This window comes from Anoplopoma fimbria, chromosome 12 (assembly GCF_027596085.1).
Source record: "Anoplopoma fimbria isolate UVic2021 breed Golden Eagle Sablefish chromosome 12, Afim_UVic_2022, whole genome shotgun sequence".
Classification (NCBI taxonomy): domain Eukaryota; kingdom Metazoa; phylum Chordata; class Actinopteri; order Perciformes; family Anoplopomatidae; genus Anoplopoma; species Anoplopoma fimbria.
This window is the reverse complement of record NC_072460.1, coordinates 17,529,574-17,554,322: the sequence shown is the minus strand read 5'-3', so window position 1 is coordinate 17,554,322 and position 24,749 is coordinate 17,529,574. Positions and strand designations below refer to the sequence as shown.

Genomic DNA, 24,749 nt, shown 5'->3' with positions numbered 1-24,749 from the left:
TGAGCCACCAGCAGTTCTGGTGTGAGAAATTATCCAAGTCGAGTATTTTTACAGATTCATATTCTATAAAAGAAGCTGTAAAGACGGCTACGCCCCAAATCTGTTTTCACTCATATTAGAGTTTTATAAATGGAAATGGACTGATAAGGCCAGTGGTCTTACTTAATCATATAAAAGAGTGCAAGGACACTTTGTTTTCTGATGTATGACATCAGCCCAAATGTGAGCACCACTGCTGACAATTTTGGCTCAGAGATCTCTCCCAGTATAGACTGTCACAAGTGTCCCTTGACTTCATTGGGGGTTGTACTGGGGTTGGGGGAAGGGCGGCCTGGATTCCTATGACTATAAAGTCTTCAGAGCGCGTGTCGTCGGCGTAAATTGTTATCTTTCGCTCCTGTGTGTAACTCAACCCCTTACACTTGCTGCTAAATGTGATGCAGGGACAGTTTGAAATGATGACATATTTAGTCTATGCTGGGTAATGTATCGACTAGGCGAGCTGGTTGATCTTTCTGTGTGGCGCCTTGATGTTTCAGAACCCTGCTACCTGTTGTTTAATTCCCATACAGAGTCGATGACGACTCTATGGAGTTGCAAAGCGCAGCAGTGCAAACATCAACTCCACTCCATAGTTTAAACAGAAAGGATGGTCGCCCCCCCCTCCAGACCCATTCACATAAGTGCTTGAAGACTGGGTTCAGTAAACACTGCATTGTTGAATCATAGCCCCAGGGGAGAGGCCATCTTGGCCGATGGGACAATGCTGCACTGAAGTGGCTCGCCCCCTCCTCAAGCACACTGGCACATATGGAATACAGGCCGGCAGGCTGGCATTTGTTGATTCTGCAGTAAGGTGTGACTTGGGCCGGTATAGAGGTCAGAGGTGAGGACTATGAACCTGACTCTGTATCTCAGTTCAGCGGGGGGTTCCTCGTGAGTCTTTCACAGCCAAGATTCCACTCCCATTGCACAGCTTCCTGAACTTTTCACTTTTCATTTGTGCGTGTGGTTGCACAAGTCATGTTGCTCACCATTGGACTTGACAATTTAGCAATGTGCATGCCATTGTGTAATGCAGTCAATCCAATGGGTTTGCTACATCAAGAAATGTGATGTGACACAATAACAACATAAGCATGTGTTCAGCATTCGTTTGGTCTGACCATTTTCTTTGTTCTTTCTGTGGGTACATTCTTCTACTGTTACAATAGCTTCATTGGATACAAACAGTGGAAATATTGTGATACCTGCTGTGATGCAAATAAAGCATTAAGAAGACAGAGATGCATCAAAGCCATAAAGGTGGATAAAATGTATTTGCCCCACCCTCGCCTTGGACACACCCTCACACACGAACTAATGTCTCCTCACAATACGCATTGCTCTGTGGCTGCAGCGGCGTTGCGCCTTCATGCCCAGAGTCGCGTCTGTGTCGGACAGAGGAGCCGACTCCAAACACAGCTGCACCTCAGCTGGTTGAGCGGCAACGCTGTGCATGTGCTGACATGAGCGCACATACTCTTGGGTTCCGCCTGTTGTAACTAGAGTCCCACTCTTTCCATTCACACCTTTTCATACGTTTACGTTTTCTCTCTGAAGCAGATGTTTGTGGATGGCTTTCGTTTCAAACCACAGTTAAACAGATTTATGTTTCATCCTCAGAGCGGTCTGAAGCATCTATCAGGTCCAGTTGAATTCTGTAATTGAACCATTGAAGCTTAAAACTTTCCGATTACCACACCCGTGGTAATCTGATACGCCTCCAAACACAGAATTAAATTAAATGTTTTTGTTCTTTTCTTCACATCAATGCTTGTTAAAAATGACTGCATGAGCATTGTGGTGTGGAAGCAGCATAGTAATTAATGGTCGCAGAGTTCATCATTCATTTTTATTTTTTTTTATCTTTCTGGGACAGGCAGGTGGGTCAAAAATCTACTTGCCCAAAGTAAACTTTTACTTATTAGTAGTTTTTAACTAACAACAACGACTGAAGTTAATTATTTGCTTTGCTCTCAATCTTGCAACAAATGGTGCAATACATAGTTGGAGTTTTGCTACATCCTCTCTAATGCCAACCAACCAGTTTAATTCATTTATAAAGCACAAATCAGTGTATATATACATTAATAAGAAGACTCAGTCCATAATATTTGTATTAGATTTGCTAGATTGACTAGCCAGATGTGGTATTTTTCTTGCTCCGGACAAGATGGCAATTCTTATTGTTCAGTTTTTGCTCATACTTAAACACATCCTGAAGTGCCCTTAAGCAGGATACTAAATCACTTACAATTTCTGGATTTTGCTCTTTACTGAACCCTGTAATCTGACATTTTTGAAGTGCACAAAGTACTTCAGTGATTTCCTCGCAAGAATTCTTAAGACTGCATGTTTACTGTCAACTTGTTATGATGTATACTGTACCTGATCATAATAAGAAGTTGAAGAAAAAAAAAAGGAAAGAGGAAAGTGAAATATGCTGAAAGTATAAATCACTTTTGGAGCCACAGCTGCAATAAACCCAACAGAGTTCATGTTGAGGTCACAGGATGTCTTGAGGACACACAGTCCACACCACACGCAATAAAAAACAGCTAATGGTCAGAAACTATTTGTGGTATAGCAAATCACAAATGTCTGATGTTATTTTCTCCCTTTACCTGGTCTGTCTGCTTGTAAAAAGAGTATTGGGATTTTAATAATACAAAAGATTTATTTGTTCTTCTTGACACTGATAAGAAGAACAAAAGACTGTAATAGACTGTTACAGAATCTTGACTTATTTCCCCATCTTAAACTGCCTTCTTAAATCTTTTCTCATTGTCTCACCAGGTTTTTTTTCCCAGGCTGTACCAAGGCTAGAACTTATTAGAGTTCCATTGAAATGCTAAGTTAACTGTATTGCACTTTCCCTTTGAAGGAGCTCCTTAGTTGTCTGTGTCCTATTGGATCTGCCATTGTCTGCCATTGATGTGAAGTCATTTGGGCATTATGCTTTTTCCTCAAGGGAGCTGCTGCATTGTCTTGTGTGGTTCCTCCCAATGTATACAGCTACTCTGATGGGGGTTGGTGCCCTTTTTCCCTAAATTATTTTTTCCTGTGCTGTGAATGGAGTGTTTTTTTCCCCTTCAGGGTACTTAAGTTTGCTAAAGGAATGTTTTCATTCATTTTCTCCATTGTCTTTTAAAAACCATGTTTGACCCTGACATCCTGTGAAGTGTTTATAATAAATCCCACCCTGGTGTCTTATCAGAGATGAGGATGTCTCACTCCCTGAGACCAGCAGCACCCCCGCCTCCACTTCCTATTACTGTACGACAAGTCTATACCTGCCAAAACAGAAAGGCTTCCATCTTTCCAAGGCTTTATTGTTACCTTAAGAAGACACAAATTCACTTAAGCTGTTGTTAAACTGTTAATGCTCACAAAGGGAGTTCGGCATGTACAACTTTGTAGGCTTCAAGGAGTATTAGCTCAGAGAAAAAGTAAATACAGGGACACCTGCTTTTCTTTTTCTGCTCACTTTTGTTAAATTCAGAAGCTTGTTCGTAGGCAGCCATACATGTCTGACGCTCTTCAGGAGCGTAATAGGCTAATTATTACAGTTTTCATCATACTCGTACACTGCAACACTAGAACAATGCTATTTCTTTACTTCCGTAGCTTTAACATGGAACATCATCAGCTGGCAAGCAGTATCATGTATGTATCCACAAAGTGAATAATCAAGGGCCCTTTCACCCATTTCTCATTTTAAAACAGGAACCATTGTAACCCTGTATGCTCCGAAGAAGGCCGTTTGGACCGAAAGCTAAAATAAAGTTTTCTCTGCATAGATTTAAGTGTTCGGATAACTAATCTACCAAAACGGGAAACATTACAAAGTCATCGTGACCGTGACAGACATAGCAAATAGCAAAGCAACATGTAAATTGCTATTAAAATGTCTTTGAGGTAAATGTTAAATTCAATTTAATGGAAGAGTCCCGCTGTAATGCACTCAGTCCCCTCACTGTCTGCAGAGGCCCTCAGCAGAGATTGGAGGAGAGATGCACCAGTCTGGTCGCTGTTATCGTGTCAGTGGTCGACCCACGAGACATAACAACTACTTTTCTTTGTTACCCACACATCCACACACTTCGTGTTCCCATAGGAATTCTCATCAGTCTGTCGTTTTCACCCTCTGTCTTTTCCTCTTTCTGCTCCCTCTTGCCAGTAGTTTTTACAATCTGTGAATCATGCACATTGTAAATAAGCAGTTAACCAGTATTTCTATCAAAGTCGCTGTGAAAAACTCATCTCTATGTGCCTCAACATCTATTTCTCCAGCGACAGGACAGGCAATTTGGACAAGTGATTTGCTCCAATGATGAGATATCTGTAGAGCTGAAAAGCAAATAGGTTTGTGGTTAAGAGGTTGCCGGCAGTCCATTGTTTTTGGTGCAGTGGCTTGTGATGCTCTACAACATTTGTCTCTTGCTGAGTCACCATCCTGTTGGGGAAATGAAACCTGGAATAATCTGCAGGACAAGAGGACCCCCCCCCCCCCCCCCCCCTGTTCCCCTTAAGCAAAGTTTATTCAGGCTTTCCTGTGTGCATGTCAGATCAGCTGCTCTATATACTGTATGCTGAAAGAAACAACCCAGTGAATTTGTTTTCCAACCTCCATCTCCCCCCCTACTTAAATCATTTTTATCTGAAGTATGTTTTTATTCTAAAATCCCCATATTCTGTAGTCATTCTCGTTTTTTTGCATATCAACAACAAGCAAGTTTTATTTAGAAATCTCCCCTGCGTCTTCAGTCTAATTTTTTCATGCAGTAAAGATAAAGAAGCATTTATCTTGCACAGCGAGATCAACTTCATTTAAGGGTCTGTTAGCTGGTGTGTGGTACTAAAGCTGTACAGAAGTTTTTATAATTTGGCAAGTAACAAGCTGGAACTAAGGATTAATGAATTCCTATGGACCTAATTATGCAAAAGTACAAGCCCTTGTTGTTTGTGTTTTCTCTCTCAGCTAGGATGTGTGTCATTCCTAGTGTGTTTTAGCTGAGCAGAGCTTCTTGGTTGGAAATATTTTCCATTCAGGTTTGCTGCTTTTTGAAGATGCATGTTCCATGCTATGAGCCAAACTGTGTTGTCATGGAAAAGTTTTTGAAACACACACACAAAACACACACACACACACAAAACACACACACACTCATTTACCTACTATATTTTTAGTAAAAAGTAAATATTGCTCAATTAGATAACAAGTCCCAAATGCACACAATTGGCTGTATCAGAAGTGACATAATGCATCCTTATTGCTTCCTATAATGAATTACAATATTTAATGATGAGTTTTATGGTTCACTAAGCCCCTCCCCCTTAGCTGCTGTTGCTATGCCTGTCAAGCATTCCATTCAATAGAGTGCTGCATGCTGCATCTTCACAAATGAACACCACTTTGAAGATCTTTAAAATGTGAATGCAATCAGCAGAAGAAAACAAGATAATATTAGGCTAGAGTGAACTACACCGTTTCATGATCGCAAGTTTAGACTACGAAGCTGTAAAGACTGGATGTGTCTTACAGTTGATATGGTCTTCATGAGTCTCGCTACCAGGAGATGCATGTTCGAGGTGTAAAAGCAATATACTAGACAGCAGTACAGCGTGAGACAGAGGAATGAAAGCCATTGATAAGAAACAAATGCGTACCCTGTTGGTGATTGAGCGTTTCGCTAGATTAAAATCACAGCTTCTTGTATGCTGCTGAAAACCATGACAATTGAGCCTTCAGATAATTTTTAAGGTAGAATTCTCTTGAATCTGTTCCAGATAACCATCAGGGAAAAAGCTGAGAGAAGGATTTCAGCTCTTATCTTTATTCATGTAGAGCATTGCCAACTGAATACAAAGAAATACAGAGACACCTAAACCACCACGCTGACTAAAATAGCTTAGCATCCCTCATGTGCCCAGAGGCCTTGACAGTAAGCAAGTCTACTCGGTACCTGGCAGGCCGAGTGAAGCTGAAGGTTGGCCTTGTAACACAGTTGGTAAGGCAATGGGAATTTCTGTGGTTTAAGACTAAAGTGGCAGTATATAATTTTCTCTCCACCCAAACCATCTGTTGATCCAGTGGAATGAGGAGCCATATAAATACTCAGCTTAAAGGCTTGTTTATGTGCTTCTGAAAGTTTCATTTTGATTAGAGATTGCATAGATGGAAACACTTATTTAAAAAAACAAAAACAAAGTTCATCACTGTGCATGCGTTATTTATCTGACGGCGCAATATTTAACTTCTGCGTAAGCATTAGTCAGCCAGCGTTCTCAGGAAAGAAGAGTTTACAGTAAGTAGGTGGTGACCACCAACATTGGCTTTACAACACCACATCACTCGAGAGATTTATGGGAATAGCAGCTGTTTATCTTTGCGGATCTGTTTTTTTACATCAATGCACAATTGCGTATTTGTTACATTTTGACACACATAAGTCTACTTCAGATATCTTTTCCTCATCTCTCTTTTAATAACCATGTGAGGTACATATATTCGATATGCTAATCTTAATTACAGATCGTGGTTTCCCTTGATGTTTTTCCGTGATCATCAAAGACAGTGAAGGCCTCACTTTTCTGTTTCTTCATGCAGGCAGGACCTCCAGCCAAGTCAGGCAATTATTGCTTTAAAGTGGGTAATTAAATGGTTCTTCCTCTGAACCGTGAGCCTGTTTGATTTATGTGGACTATGAGCACATAGAGGAGGCTCTTTCAGCTGTGCCAGCACGAAGAGGCCCTGTCTTCCCTACCAGGCTCCACCTGCTGAGGCTCCATAATGACCCTGTCATGGGTGCAAGGGGTGTAGATTGGGGCACACCAGGGCTGAAATTTGGCACAACACTAGACTGCAGTCAGATTCTGTGACCCAGACATCGGTTTTGCCTGTGGGCACATGGTTAACCTCTGTCTGTTGTTTCACCAGGGCTTTCCTGGTGCAGGAATAATGCAAAAGAAGATTTTAGGGAGATAATAGAAGAATGGGAGCAAAGTTGTTTTTTCATGCCTATTTGTTTTTTAGAACGGGCCGACCAGACAGGCAGAGATTAGGGTCTGATCAGCCCTGGGTGCTTTGTCTCTGAGGGCAAGTCAGCACTACTGCTGCAGCCCAGAGGTGGAGCTTGTCCTTCTCATGCCATAAACCCGTCATATAGGCCTCATCAACATACAAATATAAAAATTACTGTTGTAAATGTCCTGCTGAAGACATGCTCCATCTCTGATAACAGTCAGGTCAAAGGTAATCCATGTAAATACATACAAAAAAAAGAGCACTTTCTTTTGATTGTCACCCATGAATCTACAGTGCTTATGCTGAATGTAAAATATGTTTATGGAAGTTGGCGTGACTTTATATATATATATATATATATATGTATATGTTGTTTTAAAACGAGTATTTATTATACTCTCAGGCATCAGTAGCATGCGTTGTCAGTGCTGGCCCTCTGGGCAGGAATACCTGGAATTAAGTTGAGGAATGAGTGTTGGCTGATAAGAATCTTATACCATAACATTTACTTGAAAGTAAAATAAATGATAATACATTTTATTTTGAACACTTTTATTCATGTTAAAACATTGAAAACATTTTGCTTATTGTCTGAGACAGCAAAGTGGAGAACTATGAAGAACTGTCAGCATAATGAGTGATGTAACCTCACTGGTGAAAGCTGAGTCTTAAATTATCCCTTTTCTGCACTTTTCCCCCCTCAAAAGGTCATGAACTGGCTTGTGCTGGCTTGTCCATTAGCAACGTGATGATTCACACCTCTAGAGGAGACTGCAGTTAGTTTCACCGCTGTCTCTCATATACCTGACTGGTTCGCTCTCCGTATTTTCACACGAACCCCTTGCCTATAATTACCTCTTATTATAGTAGGAAATGGATCGCTCACATCTGCTTCCAATGAATGGCCAGGATGGACCTCCTGCTTTCTTGTATTATTGCATAAACCCCTGGCAAACAGATGTCTTTGTAGGTGCGAGTACACCTTCAAATTAAGGCCTGTTGTTGAATTATGAGGACCGGTGACATTCGTCTGTCAACTGTTGAGGGGAAGATACTCCCAGATTTTGTTTATGCTTGTCAGATGTCAAGCCCCTGGGTTGACTTTAATGTAGAGTGTTATTAAAGTGAATTGTCTATTAAAGTTTTGCTTCCCCTGCAGCTTCTATGTAAGTGCAAAAAAAACAAAAAAAATACTATACTAATGGTTGCAAAAGGAATGCTGACCATGTGATGCTGGTGTTTGGAGCCTTACGTTTCTATACTTTGGTTATCCGTGATCATCGTCAGGTAAAGTCAAGAGCACAATGTAGCCTCTAATATCATATGATAGTGTTATGAACTAAATGTTGAAAAATACCAGTTGTAATAACACTTGACCTCATGGATGAAGGGCTCCTTGACCCACCTTTTTCTCGTTAACTGCTGACTTTTAAGTCCTGCTCCTGGCTAATTGTAATGGGAGCTTTTTTACAAAGCACAGGACCGGGATCGTTAAACCGAGTGTCCTCAGTAAAGGTTTGTTGTTCCAATTGGCTACCCAATGTTGGGATTCTTACTCGTTAGTTTTGACATAAACATAAAATACAATTAAGGCAAGGTTCCATTTCAGTCACTCTTAAAAAAGTGAATCTAATTGCAACCTGGGTCTTATTTTGGCCATTTTTTCTATCTTGTTTACCCAAAAGCATCATTTTAGAAGTATAGGTGGACATTGAGTCTCTGCTAGAAATCACCAGAAAGTGGCAAAGCAAAATACATCTGCTTTTGTTCACAAAATAGGATGTGCCAGAGGCTTGGTGATGTAGGGACGACTTGCAGGCCCATTTGGTGAACTACTATAGTGGGCGAGCTTACCACTAACACGCTAGCAAGCAGGGAACATGCTAACTGGCGATAGTCAGTATCATCATAATAACGTTCAGAGCCTCGTTCTTTTTCCTTTGTACTGTGCCATTTTTTCCCCCCGGGCATTCAGTTCTCGAGATTTTACATCAATTAAGTCAAAGGCTCTACGTGAAAACGAAATTAAGAGCACATCTATTGCCTCTCATTGGCACTCAACATGGCAACGCCTGTGCCGGCTGTTCACAGCTAACGTTGCTAACAGCGCTAACGTTGCAAACAACGGCGGATGTGCTGACAGAGCTAACAGTGTATGGGAACCAGATGATTGGTGCTACGCTTCAGCAATGACGGCGTTATCAGCTTTAACCGCCGTATGAGAGCAGTGCAGAGCGACGGCCACGAGGGCGCTCACATGCACCAACAAGCACTAACATGAGGCGCCATGAAAATCACATGTCAAAGTTCACTAACAGTTTAACCTGACAGAGAGAAATTTCATGAATTTACTTGGACCCTACAAGGGAAAATTTGAGTATTACTTTTGGCATTAGGTGTGCTTTAGTTTACATAAAGTTACATATCCTTTTTTTAAACCATAGTGATATTCAGAGCTGTATCATATTTGCTGACATGCTTTAAACTCACAATCATTCACTGTGATCCTGTCTGTTCTGTTTTTGTCATGTTTACACTGTTGTGAAGGCTGTCTTTGCAATTAGGTATTGTTTGGCTCTGGAAATGCCGTCAGTTTATTTTTGGGACTATCTTGTATAGGAAGGGTAAGTGGAGTAAAGGAAGTGTTTGATTTAGCTTAGGGATTTTATCTGGCTCTCAAAGCGTAAGATCCGGCAGGCGGGGTCCTGTCTGGGGGAATTCCTTCCCCTGACTTCATCAAGGCGGCTGTCAGGCGTACTGAAATGCTCTTTTATCTTTTATCTTTTATTTGTACTACCCAGATATGCATAAGTCTAGATAAGCTTGATATCATTTTGATATTTATTCACTAGTTTTAGGAATATGCTTGTTTCACCTAGGATCATTTGCTTTCTTTTTAATCAATCTGTGAATCATGACAGCTGAAACCACTTCACTGCCTGCTATTCAGTCTGTGATAGACTGGTTAATGATCCCTGCAGGGAAATAGTCTAGACAGGAAGATTCCCAGACTAGGTGAATACACTGCTGTTTTGCGGATACATTTGGTAACTATATACAAAATGTCATTGGTTTTATGCATGACTCATAGCGAGGGTTGAAATAGGAAAAAATATAAAAAGCGAATGACATTGTACCATATTCACTCAGCAATACGTTTAACGGGAAAATATGTATATATGTATAAATATAAATAAAATGTAATGTTTAAGCTTGTTTTACTTGTGTATGGTAAGATGCTGTGCTAAACGTCAGGCCTGCAGAACTATAAATGATGCAGGAAAAGTCGGCGACGTCTCAAGAGGCTCTTGTTGAGCCCCTTGTTGACCTTGGACTAAAGTGATGAGGGGGACTTCTGTTTATCTCCCACCCAGCAGCTTTTCCCCTGGCCTTCGTTCATAACCATATCTTCATCCTGCACTCTCAGTTTGCTTATCCAAAGTCTGCTCTGAGACTAACTTAGGTTTTGGCCGGCTTATATTTCCATACTTGTGTCTGAAGTTGGAGGCATTGCAGCAGTATAAGGAACTTCTTGTGCAAGTGTTCAACTGTTATAAAAACAGCTGCCAAAACGTCTTAAAAAGTTTTCTCATAGACTCTTCCTGTTACCAAGGAAGTGACCGACTCCTTCTGTGTTAGGATATAGAAGTTGTAGAATATTGAAAAGATGAAAATGAAACATGAGCCTACATGAGTAAAACAGGTAAACTAATCCTTTTCATAGGGTTCTGGGTTTTCTGACCCACTAAAACAAAAGCGCTTTACACCTGGAGAAATCCAACCTTCACATCACTGGGATTCCCCAGAGCCTTCTCCTTGACCCAGCCTCCAGAACATAATCCGGTTCTTTGCAAGTGTTCTGCCCCTTGATCCTTTGTCAGGGGGGTGACAGAGGGAGTCTGAACCAAGGGATTTAAAATTGTGAATGGAGAAGGTGAGAGCCAATCAGAATGGAGGCATTTTATGCCGGCAAAGTGGGCACCTGATCCCCTCTCACATGCCGAACCCAATAATTAGCTTCAGGAATGTTCACATTTACCTGCTGTAGGGGATAGTTAAAGAAGTAAAGCTCGCTGGCTTTTTGGAGGGTGGTTAAGATTTACCTTGATCCGTGGGTTTGGAAAAATAAATGACTTCCTTCACCAAACATAGAAGACAACATGCAGGAAAGTCCCTTGTTAGGGTGAAGCTTGAGGTCACAGCTCTGCTAGCTGGAGTGTGTGCAGATTTGCTTCTAAACATTTCTATTTTTGGTCATAAAATATTGGACTCTGTCAAAACAAAATTGTTTAAGCACTCTGTTCTGGAAGACGATGAAGCAAAGTTAAAAGAAGTATAAACAGAAAACTCTTCTCTGTGTGTAATAATGTCAAACTGATGTGCACACTCTTACTGTCAGGAGCTTACCGGTTTCAAGAGGTCTTGAGTCGTGTGCTGTGCAGATGTGGGTGTGCCGGTATGCTGAGCAACAGTTGGCTGTGCCTGCCTCGCGTTTTCTGAAACATGGCTTTATTCAGTGTTTATTGGTTCTTGTCCAGGACTAACCTCAAAAGGGGAGGTGTGGGGGTTGCCAACCACAGCAGCAAACGGACTACTGTACTGAACCTCTCAGGCGATAGTTATGGAAAATGCATGTGTGGAGTTTTACATTGGGGAGAGCCTTGCACAAAAGCATCTTTGCCTGTTTCTGTAATAGCTAGAAGCTCCTTGGAATGAACAGTGACTAATAGCATTCCTACACGTCTTTTAAACACTGTTTGTGGCAGCTAATAAGTTTTTTTTGGTAATGCAATTTAAATGGTAAAGCATTAATAAACTTTACTTTTCTGTAACGGCACAGAGGCTTGGAGACGTCTCCTTACCGGACCTCACCCCTGCTCTGTCCTGCACCCACTCTGGCTGCAGGGCCTCTTACAGAGGGTGTAATAACACCTGAGGTATTTTTATCCTGTTCTCCTCAAAGATCTCCTGGCTTAATGCACTGGAACTCAGACGGTGCAAGTTGCCTGTCTCACTCCTGCCTCGTTTTTTTTCATTCTTGTTGAAGTCTTTCTACATTAAATCATAGTATGACTCAGCGCACACGTCAGGTCAAAAACCTGCAGCACGCTGGCGGGGCCGTCGTGACAAGGGAGACCACAGACACACCTTCCTTCACAAGATCGACGGTCGTTCCCTGGCTCCGCTAGTCCTTGGGCAAGAAAACGTAACTCCAAATATGAATTGGTATGACTGATAAGTTCGACTCCTAATGTGCAGGTGGAACCTTGCATAGTGGCCTCTGCCATCAGTGTATGAAAGAGGACCAATGTGGGATTGATGACATGTAGTGTTACACTTTGAGTGGTCGGAAGACTAGAAAAGTGCTACACAAGTACAGTCCATTTACCGTTTAGATGTGACTCACATTCACATTCGCGGGCCCTCTCCTCATAAACGGCAGCGTTTTGGGGCTCCACGTGTTTTTTGCCTACTCTCCGGCAGTGTCCGTCTGCAAGCCAGTGCGTAATGCAGCCTCTGGAGGCCCCCATGGGTTGCATCGGAAAATTGCTCCGACACAAGCAAGGGCTCGTCTCAATGACATGAGTCTTAAAGGACTCAGCCAGACACGTCTCCATTCTCGGCTGAGATGGACGGCACCGTGCTGCAAGACGCGTTTTTCAGTTTAATTAAATGTTATTACTTTTAAGGATTCTATCATTCTATGATTTGGTTTGTATTGTTTTTGAAGAAAAAAACATTTTCCAATAGTTTTGGTGTGTTGTATGCAGTGAATCCCAAGGGTTTACAAAAATAATTTCTAAATCCCCCCCAAAAAATCAGTATAGTTGAATATTCGCATCAAGCCCTTAAATTCATAAATATCTCTGTTTCTGTTAAATTGGCATTGTTTTGTCAGAACATGTCGGCAACAGTTGAGCTGATCCATAAGAGTTATTTGTAATGTCCCATAACTGTGACTACCTTGGATGAGGGTTCAGCCATAATACTTTCCCATGTCCATTGTCAAGAAAGTAGAAAATAATTTTATCTGCAAGAGAAATAAGAGCCAGTGTACCAGGAGAAATCTCAGATGAGGCACGGATGTTTGATCTATACTTTGAAGTTTCTCCTATAACGCTGTAGGTCTTTGCAGTTAATATGGTGCTCATACTTTCCCTTTGTGTTGTCCCTTTCAAAGAATGTGAGATTGTTTTCGGGCTTCATGTCATAATTTTACAATCGTAGGAGTCAGTAAATATGTACATTTAACAGAAAGAATCATTCATCGGACTCTTTGATCTAACAGGTCAGGTTCACTAAATGTATTAGTGACTTCAGGCGTAATCAGAAAGTACACGCTCCCTCCAAAGCCTTTTGTAAATAACACATTCAAACTACAGCAGCAGTGAATGCTGTTTTTGCCTGATGACAAAACATTGTTCATCATATTTTTCTTGCTATAGTAACAGATGACCCTCTGGTGCAAAGCACCCATTGTGAATGATTCTGTGTAGTATCACTATATTTCATATTCATTTCAAATCGTTGACTGTCCATGATGGTCACATGTATATTCTTTTTTATCTAAGATTTGATGTTGAAGAGAATCCTTTTCATGCTTGTCTGTGTGGGCTGTGATGAAAGCTGACCTTTTATTCTTGCCCATGGATATTTTGTGCAGTTCTGCAAGTGAGGTCAGGCCAGATCTGATTTCTCTGTTCTCTTGTCTAACTCCCACTTTTTCATCTTTCCCATGGTGCATGGTGGCAAAAACAGCTGTCAGGTAATTTCTAATGGGGAGGATGGGGGGCTCTTGAAAGACAAGGATAACCTTTGAATACCGTCTCTGCTTCCTCCCTTTGATGGTTTTGTCAACATCAGAATGCAGTGTCTTGTTTGCTCTGCAAAGCAGAACATCTGGAGAGGAGCACAGCCATCTTTTCTGCTGCAGCCCTAATATGTTTATATTATTGGCATTAACAGCTGAGAAAGAATATTTTTGTTCTCACAGTCCATCACTTCTGTGGACTTTTTTGTTTCGTTTTTTAATCTTGGCACAGCTAACAAAGAGTATTATTGAAAATAATAAAGTGACTTTGATGTGCAGATGGCGCCCAACAAAGAGTTTTGTTCAGTTAACAGCAGGTTTTGCGGTCATAAGCTAGAAGTGCATCTTGGGTTACCAATCAAAGACTGTTCAAAACTTACGGTTTGAGATGCTCAACATGTTGGAGCTGCCTTGCGTTCCAAAGCTTCACCATGGTGACCCGCCAAATCCCAGTTAATTATGAGATCTCCGTCCCAAATAGCATGACCTTGGGAACCGGTGGAAAGTGGCTTCACCAACATGAAATTATTCCCTCCGGACTGGACGCCTGGAGGGTATTCTCTCCCTTGGCCCCAAGAGCCTGGATACAATTCTGTCCTCACAAAGTTAGCTCATGATGAGAAATCTATTATTGTAAAAATGCTAATTATTCATTTCTGCACCTCAGTGGAAAGCTTTGCATTTGTTGGTACTCCAAGGATCCAATTTGTTCCAGAAATCGTTTCATAAGCTGTGTACTTAGAAAGATTTTGTCTACTTTTCCCACACAGAGTTGCCATGAACTAATCGAGAATGATACACAGACTGAGCTAGCTCTGGCTTGTGATTATTTGGCACATTGTGAGAGCGGCTAAGTGAACAGGTGGTGTCAGATTAGTTGGTCCTGAGGCGAGAATGAGCAAGAGAGAAGGAGGGGAGGCTAAATCTAACACTGCTGCTGCTAGCAATGTAGGAGAACCAGAGCTTAATCAAAGAGCCATCACACAGTGGAGAATCTGTCATTATCGTTTAAAAAATAAAAAATTGGTAAATTGCTTTTCAGATAATTGATCATATTTCAGCCATGCTGCTTTTTTTTTCTCAGTCTGTCGGTCCACCACTTTGTTCCAGACAAACATATATCAATAACTGTTAGAGGGATTACTATGCAATTTGTTAAGAGATATCCAGAGTGTCCAGAGGATGAATCCTAATGTTTTGGTGATTCTTGGCACTTTACATCTAGCGCCAGTAGCCGGTCAAAATCTTCATTTATCCAGTGAAATATCGAAACATCTATTAGACAGATTAACCACACTGGATTAGCATTCAGCTCAAATCACCCTGTGCCAAAGCAATTCCTCACAGAGTCACCAGTCTGATTTAGTCTTGTTACAATATGGCTAAAATGTACTTTAGATCATATTCATTCTAAATACACTGTAGTTAGTGCAGAACAGTTTGGGACAAACATTCCGATACTTGTGTGATATGTTTTAATATGAAGTTATGTCATTTGCATGTACCAATACGTTTTTTGCGTATATTTGGAAACATTTTAGTCAGTTGGGCATAAAGGGTTCTTTATTGTTGGGGGCTCTGCACTGTAACTACTTTACTGAATTATTGGAGCACTGAATAAAGGGACCAGCTCAATTGGACTCGATTTGTATTGCGTCACAGAGCGACAAGTGTTGGGCGTAAGTTTGTAGCTTCATCTCACCGGTTTCCATTAAAAATGACTTGTAGCATGTTGCTGTGTCGCTCATAGTGTGAAAACAGCATAAACTACACTATCTGTACTCCAACCGACTCCAACACAACAAACTCTGACGACACCGGCTCTCCTCTCTCCAACTCTCACTCATGTTTCTACTGTTGTCTTCCAGCGACAAGTCACATGACGACACAATAACAAACAGAAACCTAATTCTAGCGAAAAACATTTTATATCTTCAAAGGGTCCTTTCCCCAATGTTTATTTGTAATAACAATCTTAGCCTGTCAGTGGCAAAAACAAGCTCTTTTATTGGATGTGTATTGACTGCATTTTAGCCCGTTTAGCGGCTGCTGTCTGCAGTGCTCTCCCTCGACACTGACCCAATTTCAGAAATTGTTGTCCCCATTAGTCACTTAGAAACAAAAACACAGGAAAATACAGTCCAGGTTGAAAAATACGGAAGTTCCCCTTTACCGTCAGGGCACCTCCGAGTTCTCCAGTGGGAAGAAAAGCAGGCATCTTAAGTGACACAGGAGCTCTTTCAAAGGGTCTCTTTGTGTTATAAATAAACGGGCCTGGGCCGGCCGAGCCCGAGCTGCTCTTCCCCTCCAGTGCTGCCACCAGTCTCAGCACCTCGCCTGTCAGCTGTCGTCTGGGGGAACTGGAGCTGGCCCCTCGGTCCCCTCCACCCGGAGACTCTACCGGAAACACACTCGATATTTATAGACCTACGAATTACTCTGATAGTGTTTATGTTTGATGTGACATGCAGTTCAGGTGAGACAGGATGTGATCGTATTTTTCCATTTTCTTTTTTTCCCCATTATTATATCTTTTTTTTTTTTTTTTTTTTTATCCTTGCTGCAAATTCATCATTTTAGCGCTGCCTTGGTTTACCAATTAAGAGTATAAACATTCATTGTGATATTTTTCTCACAGTTAGAGTACCAGTAGTTTTAAGAGCTAAACCTCATATCCAATAAATTGGGCTTTCCCACAAACCACAGAGCCCTATTAAAACAGAATAGCTTCCATCCTCGCTGAAACAGTCTGCTGATAACTGTGTTCCCGTTAACATGGTGGGTTTCTTGCGTGTGTGTTCATGTGTGCCACCTTACGTGTGTGCGTGTGCATTTTTTTATATACCTGCATGTGTAAATAAAGGGGGGTGGTTTCAGGGCTTTTGTCCATTGATGTTTGGGGCCTTTAGGTTCCACCGCTGGGCGTTCTGTGGCCGCAATTCTTGGTGGTCTGTTGACGCGGGGTCCTGCTGGGGCCCCTGCTGGGGTGATAATTGAAAAGATGGCGCTCCTGACGGTGTCAACTGGACTGTCACGCCTCGAGACGTTTGGGTGGAATGTGGTCACGCTTTATTATCCCACCCACAGGGTAAAAGTAATACAGTATAGCTTTTAAAAAACACTTTTGGCTACCTGTAAAGAAGCCAGAAGGGTATTAATTTTGGGGAATTCCATGCTCAGTTGGGTAACAAGCGTACTTTTGGCAGTTTTACAGCGTATTTCTTTCAAACCTCTGAAATGACAAAACGTAAATTAAAAGACTCATAAGGTTTAGATCCACTGCTGTTTAAACAAATCCCAAGTTTTATGGTTCTTGTATCACTGAGGCTGAAAAAAGCCCATCAGAGATAGCGTTTCTGTAAGTGTTGGGCTGGAGTGTCTGGTTTCACAGCTCGCTTACGACCTCTGCTCTCCGTCTGGTCGTTGTGTCGCCAGGCTGTGACCTTTGGCCTGAAATACATTACGGTGACTCATCCCCGGTTTGCAAAGTGTGCCATTTGGGACTGACTCAGAAAAGGGCAGATATGGCACGCAGAAAGTAAAGTATAGATTAAATGACTCTAAGACTCTAAGATTTTAATTAAAGTGGGATATCTGACAAGAGTTCATTTGGTGCATCAGGAAAATCAGTTAATCAGTGTCTGTCACGGAAATGTGTTAAACTGACGTGCAAATGCTTTTTTTTCTTTTCAACTTGTGGAAAATGTAATTGTATGGCAAATACTCAACATTTGATCCAACAAGCTTGCAAAAGTAAAAGCACAGACTTGTTATTATTAGGCGTGGTATTGACTCACATTGCTTTTTGAAGCAATTACAGCTGTGCACATGTTTACATAGAAGGGATTTATCAATTCATCCTCCTGCTCTTCTGATCCCAGCAGTAGAGCTAAAAAGAAAAAAGCTCAACAAGCAATTTTAATTTATTTTCCTTTTAATTCAACTGTTGCCCTGTAGACATCCTTTCACGCCATGTCTAACAAGTCTGCACAGGCTGGATGCTTACATGCCTCCCTAAACAGTTGGTTTAAAGGGCGACGAGTGTATGAGGTTGTGTAGCAGATGCTGACAGGTTGGAGGCACTGCTTGCTTTACCACAGAGGATTGTTGTCGCTCAGAGGGGGCAGTCACAACAGACTGTCTTATCTTATAGCTTTTTGTTGAATTTTTGATCATATCAAGGTGTAGTGGCTATGCTTTTTCCATTTTATGTTATAAAGTGATAGAAGTAACATACATCTCCATGGTTTCAACGTTTAATATTTAAAGGGAAACTCCTCTGGTGTAGTTGGAATAGGCTTGAGTTTAGCAGACCTATGCAGCCCGCTCCTCATCTCTGTTTGAGGCAACATATCTGAATCGCAGACTGATCTGTGGGCTGTTGAATTGCTTTGTGGGTAATGTAGGAACCAGGCAACATAGATGCTATTTCTGGTTTTGCTGCACCGATTTTGATCCCTTTTTTTCCCCTATTGTCCATCACGAGTCTGACAATGTCATAGGTGTCCCATTGCTTAATCAATGGAATACACTTTTAGCAGCTTAAGTCATTTAGTTGACTCTTTTTTAATTATGCACCACAGAATAAAAGATACCGCCCCTCTGTGCGCTTGCAGTTACATGTTAAATATATTTAATGCCATAGTCCTCAGTGCATTGCACTCTGCTGCATCACCTCCCAATGCCAGATTATTTCTAAAAAGGCACAGAGTGAGTCCAGAAAGTGCAGGTCCTGCTGCCTATTTCCAGCAGCTTATTGTAAAATGCGTGGCATGGCGGTTGTGTGGGAGAGAGAATGAAAGACCTGGGGGAAGGCTAGGCAGGCACTCCAAGCATGTGTTTAAAAATGCAGACTTATCCTTCACTTTTGCTCCTTTGGCCCCCTTCACTCCACTCTACAAACCCTTTTTTCTGAGAAAAGTCCGACGTGTTTGTTGCACCCACAGTATTAGTCATGGAACACTTTGAGAAGACAATCCCTGCACCTTGTCAAAGAGTGTTTGTCTGTTGAATGAAGAGCCTCCTTCCACTTCCTCCCCGTCCAATCACTTTGGATTAAACCCCTGTAGAAATGTCAAAGAGCTGCAGAGAGCGCAGAAGGGCCTCACTCATCGGGGCCCTTTATGCAGCAGGGGCCCAGGCGGAGGTTTAGTGTCAGAGGTTGCAGTTTGTCAATTCACCGGCACTCCAAGAAAGGGTTAAACAAATAGGAAACTCTGTCTCTCTCTGACGCAAACATACACAAACATAGACAAACATAGACAAAGAGTCCCTGTTGTTCAAAACCTTGAGACATCTGTGTCTCCTGTTTCTGCAAGTGTGTGGAAAATAAACATTTCTCCAGGGCTTATCTTTTTTGCCTCCTTCTCTTTCAGCACCCTTTCACAACTCGAGGCCAGGCACATCACAAACAACATGCACAGAATCATTTTTCACGTTATCAAGGTGCTGTAATGGATCTGATTTAACACTACCCTGCTAATACGCCTGCTGCTACTCCACTGATAGCATCGGGTCAAGTAAAGGGAGTGCTGGGGTTTTGCAGCTCAGTCCTCGTTGGTGCCTGGCAGTGCTTGGGGAGCACCTTTATTTTCAGCCTACTCTACCTAAGGAGAATAGAGTATGTGTCAAGCTTTCATCTACTTAATGCCTTCTGACGTTTACATTCCATTCCTGTTTAGTTCATGCCGCAAATTCAAGTCTAAGCAGATATTGTTAGTCTTTCAGAGGGAGAAAGTAAAAAGAGAGCGGAGAGTGGCTCGGGAGGGATGGAGGGTCGGAGAGGTTGGGAATTCATCTGGTGGAGGTTTTTCTGGGAGTGCCAGCGCAATGCTTGCTTGGAAGGTCACAACCTGGCGTTTAAATCAATTGATAGGAATGAGCAATACGCCACGCTGCCTCTTTCAGCCTCTGAATTCTAAGTTTGCCTATCACATTCTCTGAAACAAAGGCCTTCAGGAGAAGGTTTAAATGTTAAACCTTTGCTGCTTCTATCCGAAAAACAACAGTACATATTTTTATGAGGGAGCATCACTATTCTGTGGGACTCTTGGGTCTAGTTTCAGCAGCTTCGTGTTTTTTGTAACACATTGGTTATGCCTGTTAAGATGTTTCTCACAGATTGTCCTGCAGCTGCATCAGTGGGTTTGTTAGCCGAGTGGGCGAATCAAGTCCCATGAAGAATTCTTCTCATACACTGCCTCCGACTCCGACTTTGGCTGTCACAGATGTGTAACCAGGATGGGAATGCAGGAGTGTGGGTTTATAATAGTGTGTCAATGACAGTGTGAGTGTGGGTGTGCGTTTGCATGTACTGCCACATGCCAGTGTGTGCATGGGTTTGTGGACAATTTGATTTATGTATTTGTACTTTTGAGGGGTCATTGGTTTGGATGTTTTTCTGGACACTTTTACGCCTCTGCACCGGCAACATCGGTGGCTGGAGGAATTGGTTTCAGGTAGTCCGCCTGACTACTATACTACTGTGCGTACGTTAGTCATTCTTGTGAACTGTGGTACTCCTGGAGCTAATTTCTTCAAAATCTGACATAAAGGTCCACTTGGACTCAAGGATGAGCTGATTAGAATTTGGTGGACCTCACAAAACACCTTTTTGACCATAAGTCAAGAATTCATATGCTTATTATGACAATTTTCCACAAACATCAAAAAGGATAAAATGATGAAGTTATGGTTCGATACCCGGCTTCGGCAGTCGATGTGTCCTTGGGCAAGACACTTAACCCCAAGTTGCTCCTGAAGGCTTGCCATCGGTGTGGACTGGATGTTGCATGAATGTTAGTTAGAGTCTGATGGTGGCACCTTGCATGGTAGCCTGTCATCAGTGTGTGAATGGGTGAATGATATGTAATATACTACTGATTGTAAGTCGCTTTGGATAAAAGCGTCTGCTAAATGACTGTAATGTAATGTAATGTAATGTTATAGCATTCTGGACAGACACGGATGTAAACTGCAACTTGACTGGTTGGCGGAGGCATTCTACTGCGAGGCGGTAATTGTAGTTCAAAGCATGCTACACTGTTTAAACTCACTATAAGTTCACTTGGGGCGAGTAACTTGCCTTACCCACAACAGGTATATCCATCACAGTAAACTTGAAGTCACTATTGTGTGTTGCCAAAGTCACTGCATCACTCATGTGGTAATTTAGATGCATATAACACCCCTTTGGAAAGATCCATTTTTAAAAGTCTTATTTGTTGGAGCATTACAGGAAGTATTTAAGATTCAGGTATGTTGAAATTCTCTAATATTTGAGAGAAGTTGGCAGTGGAATAGCAACATCAACACACAGTAGGTTGCAAGTAAGCACCAGTTAGGGAGTGTTAAAGTAAAGCAGCTGTGGTTAATATGGGAAAGTGCATTCAAGAGAATTAGCTACACCATTATCTCAGTATCAATGTTATGATACTAACAAATCTCACGATAAATCATTTCACTTTGTTTTATCCTGCCAGGTCAGACCAGAGAACAATGGACACAGCTTTTTTTTTGGAATCATTTAAGAGACATTTGTTCTTGTGATCAGATGGAAGCTGTGGAGAATTGGGAAAGCTTTTATCAGTTTCTTATCCATTTCAGGAAACAAAGAAGCATGCAAATATGATTGGCTGTTAATGGCCAGTGGCTGTGAAATGAAACAAATGGGCTTGCAGTACAAATGTGCATGTTGAGGAGCCAGCATTTGTTTGGAAGTAGATGACAGAAGGTCTCCAGCTGCAAGATTTAAGAACAGCTGATGGAAGAAAGGATCTTGGCTTTAATTTTACATTAATCAATTTTTGTTCCCAGAATGTTCTGCTTCTGTCCCATTGATTCTCAATTGTTCATGGATGGAAATGCAATTTCTTTCCCTCGGTCCCGCTAACAGCTGGTTAAACTTAATGCCCGTCCTCAGGCTTCTGTATAACCTCTCCTGTCAGTCATTATTCATGGTTCTGTTGTTCCCTTTATCTAAAGCTGCTACTACTTCATCCCGCAAGGCAAACATTGTGCATTGTGGGTAGAGTATTTCATAAGTAAACAGTGGAATTCCTTTTGGCTGGAATCCGTGTGCTCGTCTGCGTGTCACATGTGTGTATGAAATGTATGTGTGTGCATGGACATGTGCATGCCGAGCGGCTACCTGGTTGCCATATGTCCCTCTGGAAATTGAAACAAGTTACTAGAGGCCTGTGTCCTCTGGGTGGGGTGGAGTACAAAGTATCACAGAGTCGATCAAGACCTTTATCTCGAGGGAGATATACCTTTAACACAACAGACGTGTCTTAACTCCTAGACTGAGATTAAAGGTCGCAGCAGCTTTTTGAAGTAGAAAGCAGTAGCAGAGTGAGAAAGTAAATTAATATGTAGTCCCGAAGATGAGGCCTGATTAGCTTTCTCAAACAAGTGTGGCTTAACATGTTAGCTTTAAGATCAGGTGCAAATGTGGACTTGCTCAGCAAAGGCTACTCTGCAAGTTTGAGCCAGTTTTCTGCCTAAATGGCATCCAACGTGTCCCGATGATAACCCATCCCAAGGGAGTGGGAAGCAGGAGATGATCACACTGATGGTTGGCTGGTCGGCACCGCTGAAAAGAATTTGGTTAGTCAGCGGTTTTCTTTTGAAAATGGCCCGGGATTGTTGTTGTAAGGGTGTTCAGTCAGGGGAGCGAGGATTTGGGGGGATAGATCTAGTTATTTATTAGCTGGAGCCATTTAAATGGGAAAACCACCGTGACAGAGTTAGGTGGAAATACGAACTGGCGGGCCATGCCAACTGGAAATGCCAGGCGTGGCATCCTGCCAGGGTCGTACCCAAACTTATAGCCGGAGTCTGGGCCGTCTGGATGCTGAGATGGTGAGAGCAGAGATAATAAACCCACACAGTGCTTCTCCATTTGTGCTGGCACAGAGAACGTATTCAAGATGATCAGATATGAGAGTGACTTCCTCACAGAGAGTGTGTATGTGTCTATCAGATGAACTGCAAGTAGAGGCAGCTCTGTCTTTTTATTTATTATTTATGAGTCAAGGATTGTCTTTTTGTGATAGAAATATAAACTTAAATAATCCTTTTGGAAATAAAACTTGTTTTTTTATTAACCTCACTAGCATCGTGGCTCCAGGAATGTTAGTATGTCCGTCCGTCACCACTTTGGTCCAGAGTAAAGTATCTCAACCACTACTGGATGGGTTAAAAAGATATTTGGAACAGATGTTCATTGTCCCCAGTGGAGGAATTCTAAAGACTCATAAAGAAGGAATTCCCTGAGTTTCCTTGAATGACACCATGAGGTTGACACTTGTGGCTTATGGGGCCACTATTGGACGGTTTGCTGTAACATTTGGTACAGATATTAAAGGTTCAGGTGGTTTATGAAGAACAATTTACTGTCATATTTGCCAAAACTGCCACTATATCGTTACAGTGCATGAGACAGATAAAATATAAAAAAAATCTTCTATCAGACCACGCATGAAGGAAAACAACCAATCAGAGCAGAGGAGTGAACTCTGAGCAAACTGTCACACTATGCATCGCTGACCAAATATGAATCAAGATTGTGTTACTGCTAAACTAAGATGGTGAACATGGTACACATTATACATATCCGGGCATTAAAAATAGTCACTATGAGCTTGTTAGCATTATGATGTTAGCATTTAGCTCAAAGCAGCGCTGTGATGAAGTGGAGCTTCTGTAGAGACTCTGCTTTATTTAACAAAATAAGCTACATATCTCAGTTGTTGTCTAAAAACAAGCAAAAGTGCAAAAGCTGTCCAAATAAAACTGTTAAAATAAAAAGTGTTTTTTTTAAGTATTTGGATTTGATTTCCTGCTACACCACAGACATTGCTCCATTCATAAAACATGATGATCACAGATTTTAAAGCGAATTTGTCCTCTAAGGTGCTGCATTTATTTGACGTGGTTTTACTTTCCCTGGAGGTGACCTCATGTTTCTGTGATGGAGCTGGTTGTGTGTGTTTTATTTTTTTAACCAGGGGGGAGTTTAAAGCATACTTCAACAGATTTATGTCATCCAGTCACTGATCTCAACCTCAGCTGCTTTCCTTGGCTTTCACCGTTTTGTGTGTGTGGTAGTGTGCATTTTTCCTTGTACATGTGTGTGTATTCATATGTGGGTCATGGCAGTCAGCTGTGAATATCTGTAGCCAGCTTCCACCGTTCATATTAGAGATACATACCACAGCAAATTGTCATGATTTCTTTGTGCAGTTAAATAGACTTAGGTTTGTTCATACCAGTGTTATTTGCATGTGAACTCTCGGGAAAGCCTCTAAGAGATAATAAATGGTAAAAGTAAACACATCACAATGCCCCATTTCCTGTCTCAGCTTTTGTTTTCCCTCCACCCTTCCAGGGCCCATGTATTGTGCTGGGTGTAACCTTTGTCTGCGGAGACTTCAACCCCTATAAATCTCTCTGTGTGTTTGCTGCAGGTGACTCAGGCCTCCAAGGTGTGGGGAGAGGTCCCTCTGCCAGAAGACTTGGAGGGGGAGAAAGACGTCAAGGCGTCTCAGAGCTTACTGGACGACGACGAGGACTTCGCTGCTGATGAAGCTTCAGGAGGTGGGCTTGACGGAGGCTGGTTGACCACAAACCACGGCAACAGCTGCCCTGAATTCATGGGAGATGTTTTTCATTACGCATTTCTTAGATTGTAAACCCGTCCCAAAACTGAAAACGAGTGAATGTAGCTCAGAGATATGTAATGATATACTTAATTCTATGATTTCATCCTAAATATGAACACTGACGTGCAGGACTCAAGCTTTTCAGGAGGAATTTAGAGCAGATTTTAAGTTACACTCAATACATAAGTGAGCAAAACATTTGATT

The 24,749-nt window shown here is 41.8% G+C and overlaps 1 protein-coding gene across 8 annotated transcripts in view; it reads left to right on the top strand.

Annotated features, from left to right (window-relative positions):
* Positions 1-24,749, top strand: part of hspg2 (heparan sulfate proteoglycan 2) — an 88,340-nt gene that overhangs the window by 2,241 nt on the left and 61,350 nt on the right. For all 8 annotated transcript variants that reach the window (XM_054608474.1, XM_054608468.1, XM_054608473.1 and 5 more), the window contains exon 2: positions 24,350-24,479. In XM_054608474.1, coding sequence (XP_054464449.1) covers positions 24,350-24,479 — 130 coding nt within the window. The remainder of the gene's footprint in view (positions 1-24,349; positions 24,480-24,749) is intronic.